Here is a 19,735-nt window from a genome sequence, read left to right on the forward strand (position 1 = left end):
TGTTGGAATATTCCTTTTCATATAAATTTTGGACATGAAGTGAAACTCTTTCATATTTAAGAACGTGCAACTCATTTTGTTAACTCTGAAGAGTTCTGATGGAATCCAGTTGCAATATCTATGATCAGATCTTTCGGTGCTTTGTCAAACTTGACCACTGATCTGGAAATCCTGTGTTCTAACTGGTCGATATTTTACAGACTGTTCACAATGTATACACATCGAAAAAAGTTTTGCTTCGCCCCGATTTCCAGAACTCCAGAAGGTAGACTTTGACTGGATATTGTATCACAGCCGCAGTCCTTGACAGTTCAGAGATGTCACTAAACCCGCCCAAAGATGTAAAAAACCATACATGAGTGGGTCCGACAGCCGATCAGTTCCAGTGATTCCACCAGGAAGGAGGTACGCGGCTCGTATTGTCTGCAGTTCAACCTGCCTAGACGCTCAATACCGCCGTTCGATCGCGTCCGCATTGTTACTTTCTGCAAGGAAGGGCTCTCAACAAGAGAACTGTCCAGGCGTCTCGGAGTGAATCAAACCTATGTTGTTCGGACATGGAGGAGACCAGAGATACAGAAACTGTCGATGACATGCCTCGCTCAGGCCGTCGAAGGGTTACTACTACAGTGAATGACCGCTACCTACGGATTATGGCTCGGAGGAACCCCGATAGCAACGCCACCATGTTGAATAATGATTTTCGTGCAGCCACAGGACGTCGTGTTCCGACTCAAACAATGCGCAGTAGGCTGCATGATGCTTCACTCCCGACGTCCATGGCGAGGTCCATCTTTGCAACCACGACACCATGCAGCGCGGTACAGATGGGCCTAACAACATACCGAATCGACCGCTCCGATTTGGCATCACGTTCTCTTCACCGATGAGTGTCGCATGTGCCTTCAACCAGACAATCGTCAGCGACGTGTTTGGAGCCAACCTGGTCAGGCTGAACGCCTTAGACGCACTGTCCAGTGAGTGCAGCAAGATAGAGGTTCCCTGCTGTTTTGGGGTGGCGTTATATGGGCCGACTTACGCCGCTGGTGGTCATGGAAGCCGTCGTAACGGCTCTACGATACATGAATGCCATCCTCCGACTGATAGCGCAACCATATCGGCAGCATATTGGCGAGACATTCGTCTTCATGGACGACAATTGGCGACCCATCGTGAACATCTTGTGAATGACTTCCTTCAGGATAACGACATCCTCGACCAGAGTAGCCAGGATGTTCTCCAGGCATGAACATTATTGAACATGCCTGGGATAGCGTGAACACGGCTGTTTATGGACGACGTGACCCACCAAACACTCTGAGGGATCTACACCGAATCGCCGTTGAGGAGTGGAACAATCTGGACCAACAGTGTCTTGATGAACTTGTGGATAGTATGCCACGACGAATACAGGCATGCATTAATGCACATGACGTTCCACTGGATATTAGAGCAACCGGTGTGTACAGCAGTCTAGACCAGCACCTGTGAAGGTCTCGCTGCATGGTAGCACAACATGAATTGTGTGGTTTTCATGAACACTAAAAAGGGCGGAAATGATGTTCCAATTTTCTGTACAGGTTCCGGAAATCTCTGAACCGAGGAGAGGCAAAACTGTTTTTGATGTGTGTATTTCTAGAATGTATGGTAGAAATTAGTATGCACATCGATATATTTTTGTGTGAACAAATTAAAACGTAGCATTTTTCTCTTATTAGGTTGGGATTTTCGCCCACCCTATCTACAGTGTGGAGGGTGACTACCCTGCAGTAGTGCGGGAAACGGTGGACAACAACAGCAAAGCAGAAGGACTAGCGCGCTCAGGGCTGCCAAAATTCACACAGGAGGAAATAGAATACATTAGAGGTGAGTGATAACTGTGCTATTCGAGGTATTGTGGAGTTCTCAGCAGCTGCATTGCGGTTGAAAGAAGTTTCGATGAAGGGCATTATGAGAAAAGTACACTCCTGGAAATGGAAAAAAGAACACATTGACATAGGTGTGTCAGACCCACCATACTTGCTCCGGACACTGCGAGAGGGCTGTACAAGCAATGATCACACGCACGGCACAGCGGACACACCAGGAACCGCGGTTTTGGCCGTCGAATGGCGCTAGCTGCGCAGCATTTGTGCACCGCCGCCGTCAGTGTCAGCCAGTTTGCCGTGGCATACGGAGCTCCATCGCAGTCTTTAACACTGGTAGCATGCCGCGACAGCGTGGACGTGAACCGTATGTGCAGTTGACGGACTTTGAGCGAGGGCGTATAGTGGGCATGCGGGAGGCCGGGTGGACGTACCGCCGAATTGCTCAACACGTGGGGCGTGAGGTCTCCACAGTACATCGATGTTGTCGCCAGTGGTCGGCGGAAGGTGCACGTGCCCGTCGACCTGGGACCGGACCGCAGCGACGCACGGATGCACGCCAAGACCGTAGGATCCTACGCAGTGCCGTAGGGGACCGCACCGCCACTTCCCAGCAAATTAGGGACACTGTTGCTTCTGGGGTATCGGCGAGGACCATTCGCAACCGTCTCCATGAAGCTGGGCTACGGTACCGCACACCGTTAGGCCGTCTTCCGCTCACGCCCCAACATCGTGCAGCCCGCCTCCAGTGGTGTCGCGACAGGCGTGAATGGAGGGACGAATGGAGACGTGTCGTCTTCAGCGATGAGAGTCGCTTCTGCCTTGGTACCAATGATGGTCGTATGCGTGTTTGGCGCCGTGCAGGTGAGCGCCACAATCAGGACTGCATACGACCGAGGCACACAGGGCCAACACCCGGCATCATGGTGTGGGGAGCGATCTCCTGCACTGGCCGTACACCACTGGTGATCGTCGAGGGGACACTGAATAGTGCACGGTACATCCAAACCGTCATCGAACCCATCGTTCTACCATTCCTAGACCGGCAAGGGAACTTGCTGTTCCAACAGGACAATGTATCCCGTGCCACCCAACGTGCTCTAGAAGGTGTAAGTCAACTACCCTGGCCAGCAAGATCTCCAGATCTGTCCCCCATTGAGCATGTTTGGGACTGGATGAAGCGTCGTCTCACGCGGTCTGCACGTCCAGCACGAACGCTGGTCCAACTGAGGCGCCAGGTGGAAATGGCATGGCAAGCCGTTCCACAGGACTACATCCAGCATCTCTACGATCGTCTCCATGGGAGAATAGCAGCCTGCATTGCTGCGAAAGGTGGATATACACTGTACTAGTGCCGACATTGTGCATGCTCTGTTGCCTGTGTCTATGTGCCTGTGGTTCTGTCAGTGTGATCATGTGATGTATCTGACCCCAGGAATGTGTCAATAAAGTTTCCCCTTCCTGGGACAATGAATTCACGGTGTTCTTATTTCAATTTCGAGGAGTGTATATCCATGATCATAAAATTGGCAGAATAGGTTTTCGTTCATTATTTTACAAGGCATGTGAGTGAATTTAGTCTGCATTTATTCGCCATTTGCATCTAAAAATCTTAATATATTCTTCAAAAGCGATTGCGATCCCTCTTAACAATAAGACTTATAATTAAATGTTGTAATAATTATCCGTAATCCACGTTTCTGTTCATATGAACCGCATAGTGATACATTTTTTTGAGTAGGTGTAGTAGGTGTGTAGAGAAGCTGCATTACTTGACCCTATATGTTGTTTTGCTATATCTGTACAGGAAATTTCGACAAAGATCTTAGAGCTGTCGATATATTACCGATAGCGTCTTTGTAATACTTATTTCATTTAAATGAAGGAGCTGTGCGTTGAAGTCATCAATATAATTAATTATGTGAGCAACTATCCCTGCATTCGATCTTAACTGCTTCATAACAATATTATTCAGTCGTCAGAATTTTCCGATTACGGTTTACTACGTTCTGAATGCCTGGGTGGCTAGAGTGGAGGGGGGGAATTGTGGTTGGGATGCGAGAATACGTGAGCCTTTAAACCGCTCCAACATCTTGAATTGAGACTCTTCTTCGACAGAACCTGTACCATGCACTCTGATCTTTGAACAATGCCTGATCTCTCCTGCCGGCTGCAATAACCGCAACCCACTGATAACCCTTTACAGGGCGGTCAGAAACTGTCTGAGAAGCTTGTAAGGGTGTTGTAGAGTAGGATGTGCTGAGAAAAAATTGTTAAGAACTAAATTCGATACGTTGCGCCTTCTTCTAGTTAATCAGCACTGATCCTTCTTATTTCATTTCACGTGTAAGAGTCATGTGCAAGTACTTTTCGCGACCAGCTGTGAGGAAATGCAATTTGCATCCTACGATTCTTAAATCAGTCCAGACTTCACTTCCAGGTTTCATTCTACTGCCTTCTAAGTCTGGAAACATTATTGATGGTGAAAATTTCAGACCTAGATCATTACATTTATCGACAACTGTTTGAAAGGCAAACTGAGTTTTCTTTGTCCTTCAACAAAGGAGTAGACCAATGGAATATAATGTCCGTTAACTAGCCTGACTACTGTAAACCGCTGACAAAGAAACTTTGTGCAACACTAGAATGTTCTATCAACGTATAGATAGTAAGCTGTTGTGGAAAGCCCATGTTCAGGATCTTGTTCAGAAAGTAAATGCTGCTTTATTCACCATTAAAACAGTATCTGCAATAAGTGAAAAGTAGTCTACCTCGCGTATTTTCGTACGCTTATGTCATATGGTATTATTTTTTGGGGTAATTCTTCTGATTCCAAAAGGGTATTTTGGGCTCAAAAACGGGCTGTTCAAGCTATATGTGGTGTAAGTTCGAGAACCTCTTGTCGATCCTTATTCAATAGTCTGGGAATTCTGACATTGCCCTCACAATATATATTTTCTTTGATGTCGTTTGTTGTTAGCAATATTAGCTTATTCCGAAGAGTTAGCAATTTTCACTCAGTTAATACTAGGCAGAAATCAAATCTGCATGTGGAATGCACTTTCTTGACTCTTGTGCAGAAAGGAGTGCACTATTCTGCTGCATCCATTTTCAATAATCTACCACAAGAACTCAAAACTCTTACCAGTAGCCCAAACGCTTTTAAGTCTAAACTGAAGAGTTTCCTCATGGCTCACTCCTTCCATACTGTCGAGGAGCTCCTGGAAGAGCTGACAAATAAAGCAAATTCCAGTGTTACAGTGTTGATTTTGTTTATATAAACTTACGAATTGTCGGCTGAATACGTTTCTTGTATTTCATTTTATCTGTTTCTATTATCGTGTTATAATTTCATGTATTGACTCGTCCATGACCATGGAGACTTCTCCTTAATTTGGTCCCACGGAATAATAAATAAATAAATAATAAATAAATGTCGCACTGAGAAAGTATTTTAACTTTTTCAGATTCACAAAATACTACAACATTCTTCTTGGCATTATTTTCTACCAAGAAATGTGTCCCCTTTGTAGTTTCCACATTTAGCGTGTTGATAACATTATGAACCCCTTCAACATTCGTCGGTAATTTTCCGCCTACCTGGGTAAATAAATTTACGAAAGCCGTCGAAATTTCTGTTATTTTTTGCTTATCTTCTCCTTTTAAATTATCTTTCATGGTCTCTCACAAAAATCTTCCGCGGCTTTTCTCTTCATCATACGAATTATTTTTTGCCTCCGAATTTCGTCATAAGGAATTTCCGTGTGGCCGAGGTCTTCTTGAATCTCCACTACATCCAGTTTCTTAATAGAAACATTTTCAATAAGGCTTCTGCAACCCTTAAAGATGCATGTGCATTGCGCTCTATCACTTTTCAACAGTTTTTGAAACCCGAAGGTGTTACCTTTCGGAAGTAATATTTTCCCTCCCATTCATGCTTAATGTAACTGCAAGCACGTCGGAGCTCATGTCCACTCTAAAAAGATCTGAGACACGAGCCCATAAACCGCTATGAGGCCTCGGAGATGTGACCTGCAGGCCATTAGTCTATTTCGAGAGGAGTGGGGCCTGTTATCTGTGAACCTATTTGGTTTCGGAAGGTACGACTCCTGCATTCATTTAGCCTACAACGCACAAATACCCGGTGTTCACCACTGAATACCAGTATTTGAGAATGAGAGCACTTAATGACTTGCAACACACTTTACACTTAATTTGAAAAAACGCTTTGTCGCTGACGAGCCCCAAAGAAAGAAGAAAGAAAAAAGCTTATCGCTTACTACATTTTCGCAGTTAATGCAGTAAAACTGCCGCAAAAAGCATGACGCTTTAATTTCTTACTTCTGAACGACTAACTGTATTCACGACGCATTTTTGCAGACAGTTTTCAAATACACCACAAAATGCGCCCAAAAAACTGAACTACTGGCGTTTAAGATTGCTACACCATGAAGATGACGTGCTACAGACGCGAAATTTAACCGACAGGAAGAAGATGCTGTGATATGCAAATAATTAGCTTTCCAGAGCATTCACATAAGGTTGGCGCCGGTGGCGTTACCTACAACGTGCTGACATGAGGAAAGTTACCAACCGATTTCTCATACACAAACAGCAGTTGACCGGCATTGCCTGGTGAAACGTTGTTGTGATGCCTCGTGTAAGGAGGAGAAATGCGTACCATCACGTATCCGACTTTGATAAAGGTCGGATTGTAGCCTACCGCGATTGCGGTTTATCGTATCGCGACATTGCTGCTCGCGTTGGTAGAGATCCAATGATTGTTAGCAGAATATGAACTGTAATTCTTAATTTGTTCATCTATGTATTGACTGCTTTTCAACATTTCAGCCAGTTGCACCCCACGAAGAGCTGTTTCGTTTAACGTGTGGCTATGAACGTCTTGTAAAGTCTCCCTGGTGAGCGCTTATGTTGAGTGACTATCTCTATGTGTTTCCCACACTGACGGTGTGTGGCGGAGGGTACTTGAGTACCTCTATTGGTTCTCCCTTCTATTCCAGTCTCGTATTGTTCGTGGAAAGAAAGATTGTCGGTATGCCTCTGAGTGGGCTCTAATCCCTCTGATTTTATTCTCATGGTCTCTTCGCGAGATATACGTAGGAGGGAGCAATATACTGCTTGACTCCTCGGTGAAGGTATGTTCACGAAACTTCAACAAATGCCCGTACCGAGCTACTGAGCGTCTCTCCCGCAGGGTCTTAACAATGGAGTTTATTTGTCATCTCCGTAACGCTTTCGCGATTACTGAATGATCCTGTAACGAAGCGCGCTGCTCTCCATTGGATCTTCTCTATCTCTTCTATCAACCCTATCTGGTATGGATCCCACACTGGTGAGCAATATTCAAGCAGTGGGCGAACATGTGTACTGTAACCTACTTCCTTTGTTTTCGGAATGCATTTCCGTAGCATTCTTCCAATGAATCTCAGTCTGGCATCTGCTTTACCGACGATCATTTTTATATGATCATTCCATTTTAAATCACTCCTAATGCCTACTCCCAGATAATTTATGGAATTAACTGCTCCCAGTTGCTGATCTGCTATATTGTAGCTAAATGATAAAGGATCTTTCTTTCTTTGTATTCGCAGCACATTACACTTGTGTACATTGAGATTCAATTGCCATTCCCTGCACCATGCGTCATTTCGTTGCAGATCCTCCTGCATTTCAGTACATTTTTCCATTGTTACAACATCTCGATATACTAAAGCATCATCCGCAAAAAGCCTCAGTGAACTTCCGATGTTATCCACAAGGTCATTTATGTATATTGTGAATAGAAACGGTCCTACAACACTCCTCTGCGGCACACCTGAAATCACTCTTACTTCGGAAGACTTCTCTCCATTGAGAATGACATGAGGCGTTCTGTTATCTAGGAACTCTTCAATCCAATCACACAGTTCGTCTGAAAGTCCATACACTCTTACTTTGTTCATTAAACGACTGTGGGGAACGGTATCGAACGCCTTACGGAAGTCGAGAAACACGGCATCTACCTAGGCACCCGCGTCTATGGCCCTCTGACTCTCGTGGACGAATAGCGCGAGAGTCATTTTCGAAACCCATGCTGATTCCTACAGAGTAGATTTCTAGTCGCCAAATAGTCATTATACTCGAACATAATACGTGTTCCAAAATTCTACAACTGACAGACGTTAGAGATATAGGTCTATAGTTCTGCACATCTGTTCGACGTCCCTTCTTGAAAACGGGGATGACCTGTGCCGCTTTCCTATCCTTTGGATTCAGGAGGGTAATACGGAACACCGTGCTGGATCCCAACGGCCTCGTATCACTAGCAGTCGAGATGACAGGCATCTCATCCGCATGGCTGTAACGGATCATGCAGCCAAGTCTCGATCCCTGAGTCACCAGATGGGGACGTTTGCAAGACAACAACCATCTGCACGAACAGTTCGGCGACGTTTGCAGCAGCATGGTCTATCAGCTAGGAGACCATGGCTGCGGTTACCCTTGACGCTGCATCACAGACAGGAGCGCCTGAGATGGTGTACTCAACGACGAACCTGGGTGCAGAATGGCAAAACGTCATTTTTTCGGATGAATCCAGGTTCTCTTTACAGCATCGTGATGGTCGCATCCGTGTTTGGCGACATCGCCGTGAACGCACATTAGAAGCGTACCATACTGGCGTATCATCCGGCGTGATGGTATGGGGTGCCATTGGTTACGCGTCTCGGTCACCTCTTGTTTGCATTGACGGCACTTTGAACAGAGGACGTTACATTTCAGATGTGTTTCGACCCGTGGCTCTACCCTTCATTCGATCCCTGCGAAACCCTACATTTCAGTAGGATAATGCACAACCGCATGTTGCAGGTCCTGTACGGGCCTTTCTGGATACAGAAAATGTTCGACAGTTGCCCTGGCCAGCACATTCTCCAGATCTCTCACCAATTGAAAACGTCTGGTCAGTGGTGGCCGAGCAACTGGCTCGTCACAATACGCCAGTCACTACTCTTGATGAATTGTGGTATCGTACTGAAGTTGCATGGGCAGCTGTACCTGTACACGCCATCAATGCCCAGACGTATCAAGGCCGTTATTACGGCCAGAGGTGGTTGTTGTGGGAACTGATTTCTGAGGATCTATAAACCCAAATTGCGTGAAAATGTAATCGCATGTCACTTCTAGTATAATATATTTGTCCAATGAATACCCGTTTATCATCTGCATTTCTTCTTGGTGTAGCAATTTTAATGGCCAGTAGTGTATCTCATTGTATGAGACATAGTGCAGAAGGTATGACGTTATAAACACTGAGATGCTTGAAAAATTGCTGCATGATGTTTTAGTTTATTGCTTCTTTACTAGTGACTACATTTACAATTCATTTCACAGACAGTAGCCACGTGTACCACACGTTGTACCTGTAAAATTACATCATTGTGCAGTTCAGGAGACATGACATCTCAAACATCAAGCTGCGTGAAACTGAAACTGCAGGGTGAAATTCGCTGGAGATACAAGTGAAATATGTGCACAAATAGTTGTGAAATATGTTAAATATATGTGCAATATATGTCACATGTGCCTACGCAAGCAAAGCGATCGGTAAAAAGTCCATCTTAAAAGACTGGAACGATTTCAACTACATTAGCATGTTTGGTACACATATTATTGGTCACAATGGTTCAAATGGCTCTGAGCACTATGGGACTTAACTTCTGAGGTTATAAGTCCACTAGAACTTAGAACTACTTAAACCTAACTAACCTAAGGACATCACACACATCCATGCCCGAGGCAGGATTCGAACTTGCGACCGTAGTGGTCGCGCGGTTCCAGACTGTAGCTCCTAGAACCGCTCGGCCACTCCGGCACGCTGTTATTGGTCAAATTGCGTGCTTATGGAATATCGTCTTAGTTACGTGACTGGCTTCCTGATTTCCTGTTAAAGAGATCACAGTTCGTAGTAATTGACGAAAAGTCTTCGAGTAAAACAAAAGTGAGCTCTGACGTTCCCGAAGGTAGTGTTACAGGCCCTCTGCTGTTCGTTATCAATAAAAACGATTTAGGAGGCAATCTCAGCAGCAGTCTTAAGTTGTTTGCAGATGATGCTGTCGTTTATCGTCTAGTAAAGTCATCAGATGATCACAACAGACTGCAAAACGATTTAGAAAAGATACCTGTATTATGCGGAAATTGGCATTTGACCGTAAATAACGTAATGTGGGACGTCATCCACACGAGTGCTAAAAGGAAACCGTTAAACTTCGGTTACACGACAAATCAGTCAAATATAAAGGCCGTAAATTCAACTGAATACTTGGGAATTTCAATTACGAACAACTGAAATTGAAAGGATAAATAGAAAATGTTGTGGGGAAGGCGAACCAAAGACTGCGTTTTATTGGAAGCACACTTAGAGGATGCAACAGATCTAAAGAGACTGACTACACTACGCTTGTGCTCACTCTTTTGAAGTACTGCTGCACGGTGTGGAGTTCTTACCAGATAGGATTCCCGTTGTACATCAGAATGTACAAAGAAGAGCAGCACGTTTTGTATTATCGAGAAATAGGGGAGAGAGTGTCTCTGATATGATACAGGATTTGGGATGGACTTCATTAAAACAGGCGTTTTTCGTTGCGGCGAAATTTTATCGCGGAATTTCAAACATTAAATTTGTCCTCCGAATGCGAAAATATTTTGTTGACGCCGGCCTATATAGGGAGAAACGATAGTCATAATAAAATAAGGGAATTACTGTGTAGGTGGTTCTATGAATCCTCTGCCAGTCTCTTAAGAGTGATTTGCAGAATACCCATGTAGCGGTAAATGTACAGTCTGGAATGACATACTGTTAGGATAGGAACCACCAACCACTATTAGGGTGAACGTGATAACGTGGAGACAGAAGGGGGAGGAGTAAGTGGACAGATACCTATGGGAAAGGTGGAGATGGGCGCAGATAGGGGGAAACAGGAGCTGGACAAAGAGAAATGAGCAGAGAGAGGGGAGAGGAGGAGCTGGAGAGAGAGAGGAAAGAGCGTGTAGACAGAGACAGGTTGCCGAAGAGACAGACAGAGGGGGGAGGGGGTGATGAACAGAGGAGGAGGAGGAAATGGATGGGAATAGGAGGAGATGGAGAGAGAGAAGAGATGAAGATAGAAAAGAACAAGGAAAGGGGGGGGGGGAGCAGGAGTTGAACAGAAATAGGGGTGAGGAGGAGGGTGACTAATACAAGACTGGAATAAATACATACACAAGTAACGCCACGTACTCAGCTAGTGAGTATTGATTCGTAAAGGACCACGAATTAAATTGAGCATGTGTTAGCTTTCTGGTTATAGCATCCAGCGCTGCAATTAGGACGTTTCCTCGGTTCTGTAATTGTTTCCTGAGAGTCTAAAGAAGCTGTAAATTATGTGACTCAAAATGTAATTCATGAATACATCTTTATCATAGCCCAATAATGTGCTAAATCTGTCCGCGCGATATGTAACCAACAGCAATTGCCGAAACAGATCCGTTCACCTCCCTTGACCGGACGTGAAATCTAATCATCTGCAAAGGAAACTGGCTTGCTATCAATGTGCTGTGAGACTGGAATGCAGTAACTAATTTCCGACGCACCCTCTGTGTAGACTGGCAATGGCAAGGAAAGCGTTTCTGAAGAAGATAAATTTGTTAACATCGAGTATTGATTTAAGTGTCAGGAAGTCGTTTCTGAAAGTATTTATGTGGATTGTAGCCATGTATGGAAGTGAAACATGGACGATAAATAGTTTGGACAAGAAGAGAATAGAAGCTTTCGAAATGTGATGCTACAGAAGAATGCTGAAGATTAGATGGATAGATCACATAACTAATGAGGAGGTATTGAATATAATTGGGGAGAAGAGGAGCCTGTGGCACAACTTGACTAGAAGACGGGATAGGTTGGTAGGACATGTTCTGAGGCATCAAGGGATCACCAATTTGGTACTGGAGGGCAGCGTGGAGGGTAAAAATCATAGAGGGAGACGAAGAGATGAATACACTAAGCAGATTCAGAAGGATGTAGGCCGCAGTAGGTACTGGGAGATGAAGAAGTTTGCACAGGATAGAGTAACATGGAGAGCTGCATCAAACCAGTCTCAGGACTGAAGACCACAACAACAACAACTCAGTGGTCGTGCACCGTAAGCTATGCTACGATGTTCAACACGATGGCGCCCATGTCTGCAGTTTTATACGCCATGAAAGGGTAACATAATTGAATTTGCAATCATGACGAAGGGAAAATACACTACTGGCCATTAAAATTGCTACACCAAGAAGAAATGTAGATGATGAACGGGTATTCATTGGACAAATATGTTATACTAGAACTGACATGTGATTACATTTTCACGCAATTTGGGTGCATAGATCCTGAGACATCAGTACCCAGAACAACCACCTCTGGCCGTAATAACGGCTTTGATACGCCTGGGCATTGAGTCAAACAGAGCTTGGATGGCGTGTACAGGTACAGCTGCCCATGCAGCTTCAACACGATACCACAGTTCATCAAGGAGTAATGACTGGCGTATTGTGACGAGCCAGTTGCTCGGCCACCATTGACCAGACGTTTTCAATTGGTGAGAGATCTGGATAATGTGCTGGCCACGGCTGCAGTCGACCATTTCCTGTATCCAGAAAGGCCCGTACAGGACCTGCAACATGCGGTCGTGCATTATCCTGCTAATAATAATAATGGCGTGTGACGAGGGCCTCCCGTCGGGTAGACCGCTCGCCTGGGGCAAGTCTTTCGATCTGACGCCACTTCGGCGACTTGCGCGTCGATGGGGATGAAATGATGATGACTAGGTCAACACAACACCCAGTCCCTGAGGGGAGAAAATCTCCGACCCAGCCGGGAATCGAACCCGGGCCCTTAGGATTGATTGTCGCGCTGACCACCCAGCTACCGAGGGGGGACTGAAATGTAGGGTTTCGCAGGGATCGAATGAAAGGTAGATCCACCGGTCGTAACACATCTGAAATGTGACGTCCACTGTTCAAAGTGCCGTCAATGCGAACAATAGATGACCGACACGTGTAACCAATGGCACCCTATACCATCACGCCGGATGATACGCCAGTATGGCGATGACGAATACACGCTTCCAATGTGCGTTCATCGCGATGTCGCCAAACACGGATGCGACCATCACGATACTGTAAACAGAACCTGGATTCTTCCGAAAAAATGACGTTTTGCCATTCGTGCACCCAGGTTCGTCGTTGAGTACACCATCGCAGGCGCTCCTGTCTGTGATGCAGCCTCAAGGATAACCGCAGCCGTGGTCTCCGTGCTGCTGCAAACGTCGTCGAACTGTTCGTGCAGATGGTTGTTGTCTTGCAAACGTCCCCATCTGTTGACTCAGGGATCCGTTAGAGCCATGCGGATAAGATGCCCGCCATCTCGACTGCTAGTGATACGAGGCCGTTGGGATCTAGGACGGCGTTCCGTATTACCCTCCTGAACACACCGATTCCATAGTCTGATAACAGTTATTGGATCTCGACCACCGCGAGCAGCAATGTAGCGATACCATAAACCAAAATCGCGATAGGCTACAATCCGGCCTTTATCAAAGTCGGAAACATGATGGTACGCATTTCTCGTCCTTACAAGAGGCATCACAACAACGTTTCACTAGGCAACGCCGGTCAACTGTTGTTTGTGTATGAGAAATCGGTTGGAAACTTTCCTCATGTCAGCACGTTGTGGGTGTCACCACCAGTGCCAACCTTGTGTGGATGCTCTGAAAAGCTAATCATTTGCATATCACAGCACCTTCTACGTGTCGGTTAAATGTCGCGTCTGTAGCACGTCATCTTCGTGCTGTAGCAATTTTAATGGCCAGTAGTGTAAAACGTATATCGCCGTGATCAACTTCCATTCAACTAAGTGTAAGTAACTTATGAGCTTCCGTTATCCACGCGCAGGCTCACTCCCATATTACTACTCGCGGAGTGATGGCAACAAGCGATACCAATATAATCTCGTCTCAATAACTAAGCTTCACCACGACATGTGAACTGAAATGGTCCCATCCAATACCTCATTTGTGGTAGAATCACCATAACAGCACAGCCTTCCACAAGACAAAGGTAGTCTTCTCTCCAAAACACGCCTTCACAAATAACCATACAAGCGAAACTGGAGCAGACCATACATCGTCATATAATGATCAGATTCTGATCACCTCTCTTTCAGACAATAAGTTCATGGGCTGCAACCCGTCAAAAATTTCCATCGGCCGATAACAAACTGACTCCGCAAAGAAGTAAAACTGTTGCAGTGACATGCAGAGAGTTTGCTACAGTACTTATATCGATTAATCGAAACTGATTACAGCAGACATGAGTAACGTAGGCCCCTATGCAATGTAGCGATGGGCTAGAAGAAATATCTAATGGTCAGAAATGGGAGAGCCGAATGAACAGGCAGCTTTCAACACAACCAGAAGTACCATGGCTTCGACTAACCGAAGTGGCGCGGTGGTTCTCACACTCGACTCGCATTTAGGAAGACGATGGTTCAAATCCGCGTCCGGCCATTCTGATTTAGATTTTCTGTGATTTCCCTAAATCGCTTCGGGAAAATGCCGCGGGATAGTTCCTTTGAAAGGGCACGACAGACTTCCTACCACATCCTTCCCTAATCCGATGGGACCAACGACCTCGGTGTTTGGTCCCCTCCCTCAAATCAATCAAACATGGCCTCATTCTATGGTACCACAATCACCGGCTCCAGTTGACTTTTATTCCAACGATGCTGGTCATGCACCTATATTATACGTTCGTTCACATTGTAGTTCTGCATGTTCTTGAAAAGCCTTTTGATGCAGTTTCCTTCGAATGCGGTGATTCTGTCGATTGCGGGGGTGACATCCGAGAGGGAGTTATGTATTCATCTTGTACTCAACGCGGTACTTTTAGTAACGATTCATTTGATTCTCATTGTTATTTTGTTTATGATCACTTAGCTCGAGGTCAGTATTTTCAGAGCTTCCAACAACTAATTTTGTTTCAGGCTCTGCTGATTTCTTCGGTCTCAACACATACGGTTCACAGTACACAGCGGCTGGAGACTTCCCCATTGCACCGTCTCGCAGACACGATTCCGGCGTCATCACAAAGGATGATGAGGTGATGTCACAAAAATTTTCATTACTAGTCTCCATTTTGACGGAAGGGATAAAGGGCTGTCTTCCGACGTTACAAACATTTATGTGTCGATTCAAAAGCTATAATGTCCTCGAATTTGTACGGGATCTAGACTTCTTCGACTGCGAGTGGGCCCGAAATGAAATCCTATCTCTTGGATACAACGCACACCAGACGTCACTTCTCTCGTTTTTAAGTCATCGATGATTCATTCCCGTCGTCGAGTAGGGTGATCTCTATAAAAGTTCAGTGGACGACTTGGAGTCTCATCTGCAGTTTACTGGCGTTTCCAATTGAAAGCTGTTACAGATATTCAGTTCATGGTAGCAAAACATGGGCTGATGAGCCCAACTGGCTTCAACATTCGAAATGTAGACTCGTAAAGAAATCCGAAATTACAACCTAGGAAATATCAGTGTGTCCTCGGAGTCGTTCCGCGGCAGTGTGCCTAAATAAAATCTTCTTGAGTGTTTCATTCGAAATGACGCGGCTTGAAAAACCAGGAACATTTTCTTCAACGAAATATCAATATAGATTAGGCGTCAAAGAGTCTATCGCAGGATGTCACGCTCGATTACTTCAATAATCGATAATCGATTATGAAATTATTCACATGCCCGCTAACAATGGTTAAAGATTCATCTTTGGCGGTGGAGTGGGGCGAACATGTGTTTTAACGTGCCGAGTTATTCCGTGTTAGCAAAGGTGCAGTGAGTATGGAGCCGTGAGCGGCTCCGGTCCAGTAACTGCACGAGATACGTTTTATTCTTTTTTCCTTTTTCTTTAGTTAGAATGCAGCTGACGCACCAATATCTGATGCGGCCTTTGGCAGTGACTCAGCCTGCCAGAAGGACGGTAGGAATATTTATGGGATGAGAAGTTCCGCCTTATGCAAGACACCTTTTTCCTTTCGTTTCACCCATACATGTTTCAGCACTTTTGTGCTATCGTCAGTGGGTTCAATTTTTATTTTTAACTGTAACGGAACTTCTCATCCAATTTTCTTACCAAGCACGGAGACAACAAGAAGAACTGCACCACAAAATGATTATTTCTACACCAAGCCAGGTATTTCCATTGCAGCTCTTCAACAAATATCAGAACACAACCATCAGACTTCATAAAACTATACTCAACATCAAGTTCAATAAACTATGTTTGGCTCATAAAATTGTACCTAACTATGTAACAATAACTGTAAACAACATGTCACCAGCAGCACAGCAGACAAAACGTAAGGCAGAAATCATGTGGATAAAGCAAGAGATCCGGTCTTTGTATTCCAAGAAACAGACTCTGAATATTGAATTATACAGATTGCATTTAGAACTAGCTAATCACATAACATAACCACCATTTTTTGATGAACTAATGTACAGGGCTAGAACATACACAGATACCATAATAGGCAGAAAACAGACAACCCATCAAAAGAAACTCACAAAAATGTTAAATCACAGAAACACGGACCAATCCCACCACCAATACAACGAACACACCTTTCACAAAAGAGTGATTAATCTAACAGACATAGAATTATCTGAACAAGAAAGCAGCCTACTTGAAAAGGGTCCCAAACATAACATTAACACAATGGTGTCACACAGGACAGTAGAAAATATCAAAACAGAAAATGAAAACATCATAAAGCAACAAGAAAAACTAAACACACCTGAATTCAATGCAAACCTGACAAGAGAACTAGTTGCTGAGGGAATAAGAAACATAATGAAAGAGAACAAAACCACCATAAAAGAAAACACTAGGACTCCTGAAGAAAAAACCTACAGAATACTACAGAATAAAAAAACACAAGAAAATGCCATCATCACAATAGTAGTCATAAACAAACAGAAATACATCCACAAAACATTAGAATTCATTCAAAGCAACAACATCACAGAACTAACAAGTGACCCAACAAACCGATACCAAAGTAAGTTACAGAAAACCCTGAGAAACATAGAAATAATTTTCACAGAAACACAGATTTAAAAAAATGATACAGAAAAATCCCAAGGCCCCCACCCTAAAATCATTGCCTAAAGTTCACAAGCCCAGAATACCCATACGTCCATTAATAAACTTCACCAAAGCACCAACACACCACTTAGCCAAACACACACATACACACACACACACACACACACTGCTACAGACAATATACAAATACACTGACAACAGAAGTCTAAACAACTCAAGTGACTTAATAGAAAAAATAAAAAATGAAAACTACCAAACACAGCAACATTGGTTCATTTGATATAATTTCAATGTACACACACATCCCAACAGAAGAAACCATCAACATAATAGAAAGAAACCTCCAACTGCAAGGAAACATACCCAGAACAAACATACAAGAAATATTAGCCATACTCAGGCTCATCACAGAACAGAACTACTTCACATTCAACAACAGATTTTACTCTCAACATGATGGACTACCTATGGGATCCCCAATCAGTGGCCTCCTAGCTGACATTTTCCTCAATCAGATAGAAAAACATGTCTTTGACAAAATAGTAATATCAAAACTGTACTACATAATATATTGGTACGGATACGTAGATGACATAATCTGCTTAATAGATGAACCACTGTCTCGCATAAAAGAATTTCTTGATAACACAAACTGCATCCACCCACAAATACAATTCACCGTAGAAACACAAACAGATGAAAAACTCAATTTCTTAGATCTCACTATACACAAGAGAAACAACAAACATGAATTCACAATCTACAGAAAACCAACAATCACCAGCACCATTATTCATAACCAATCCAATCACCCAATAACTCACAAAAAAGCCAGCTTCAGATATTTACTTCACAGATTGAACAAAATACCCATGAACAAGCATGACTACACACAAGAACTGAACACAATAAAACAAATTGCACATATGACGCAAAGAGAGTAGACAAAATAAACCACAAAATACAAGCCCGCATCTCGTGGTCGTGGGGTAGCGTTCTCGCTTCCCACGCCCGGGTTCCCGGTTCGATTCCCGGCGGGGTCGGGGATTTTCTCTGCCTCGTGATGGCTGGGTGTTGTGTGATGTCCTTAGGTTAGTTAGGTTTAAGTAGTTCTAAGTCCTAGGGGACTGATGACCATAGCTGTTAAGTTCCATAGTGCTCAGAGCCATTTGAACCATTTTGAACCACAAAATACAAAAACAAACAGCACATAACTATGAAACACACACAAACACAACTCACCACACAACAAATCAGCAGACAGTAAGCAACAAATGGCACATAATGACTTACAACAACAAAGTCACACACAGGGTGGGTAATATACTAAAGAAACATGGACTCATACATAGCGGCCGGCCGCGGTGGTCTCGCGGTTCTAGGCGCTCAGTCCGGAAACGCGCGACATGCCTCGGGCATGGATGTGTGTGGTGTCCTTAGGTTAGTTAGGTTTAAGTAGTTCTAAGTTCTAGGGGACTGATGACCATAGATGTTAAGTCCCATAGTGCTCAGAGCCAAATTAAACCATTTGAACTCATACATAGCGTACAGAACCAACAACACAATACAGATCAGACTCGGAAGAAATACCACCAACAGCCAGTCCGGCATCTACCAATTTACTTGCAACTGCTGTCAATCTGTATATGTGGACCAAACATGTAGGACCTTCAGAACCAGATATAATGAACACCTCAGAGCACTGAAAAGCAATAGCACACACTCAACATTTGCAGATCACCTGGTAGCACACAACCACCACCCAACAGACATTGAAACTGACCTTCACACCCTAAAAACTAGCCGCAGCCTATACCAAAAATTAACTATAGAAGAAAACTACCACGTCAAAAAATCAATAGCCCAAGGAAAGAAAGTACTCAATGAATACATATCACTGTGCAACAAAACCCGCTTCGCCACAATAGAAGAACTATACAGGTAACACACACACACAAATCCTCTCTCTCTCTCTCTCGTTTCTTTCTTTCTTTCTTTCAGTCTCTCTCTCCCTCTGCCCCAGTACTCATCACACACACGCAAACCCACACAAACCACACACCACTAACACCAAATACAATTCAAACTCGCGCGCCTCACCCAGCAGAACACGCTACGAAACAAATGAACGCCACACAGCCACAACACGTAATGGCAGCGAAAACTCCGCCTATGTTTTGAGTAATCCGAAAAACTACATTGCACGCGAACACAGGCAAAGAAGTAAGCCTATTTACTTCGCCAACAACACAGGAAAACGTACCACAACTTCAAAACTGTAAGTTACTGAAAGAAAACGTGATAGTCTTATTTCCGTTCGTAAATGCATAAGAAACAGAAAATAAATTACGTTTTGCTGTTTGCAGATGACAAGTTGTATATTGTGTAGCAGAACAGCTACCGAAACAAGTGGACGATAACAGCATGTAAGGTATGTTACTTATGATTTCCCCAATTAAGTTATAAATGCAACTTTTACATAATGTTGTAAACCACGCAAATGTTAATATGTTAACAACAAATTTACAGTTAAAAATAAAAATAGAACCCACTGACGATAGCACAAAAGTGCTGAAACATGTATGAAGTTTTGAAGATAGAAAATTTTACCTAAAAGACATAAAAAAATTCTTGTATTTCAAAACTGATCTAGTAACGGCAGTAGATTAGCTGTCAACTTCATATGCAGCTGA

At 43.9% G+C, this 19,735-nt stretch overlaps 1 protein-coding gene across 1 annotated transcript in view; it reads left to right on the top strand.

Annotated features, from left to right (window-relative positions):
• LOC126199115 (myrosinase 1-like) overlaps positions 1-19,735 on the top strand; it is a 94,778-nt gene that overhangs the window by 13,716 nt on the left and 61,327 nt on the right. The window contains exons 2-3 of the mRNA XM_049935870.1: positions 1,719-1,866; positions 14,926-15,041. Coding sequence (XP_049791827.1) covers positions 1,719-1,866; positions 14,926-15,041 — 264 coding nt within the window. The remainder of the gene's footprint in view (positions 1-1,718; positions 1,867-14,925; positions 15,042-19,735) is intronic.

Source organism: Schistocerca nitens, chromosome 8, assembly GCF_023898315.1.
Source record: "Schistocerca nitens isolate TAMUIC-IGC-003100 chromosome 8, iqSchNite1.1, whole genome shotgun sequence".
Classification (NCBI taxonomy): domain Eukaryota; kingdom Metazoa; phylum Arthropoda; class Insecta; order Orthoptera; family Acrididae; genus Schistocerca; species Schistocerca nitens.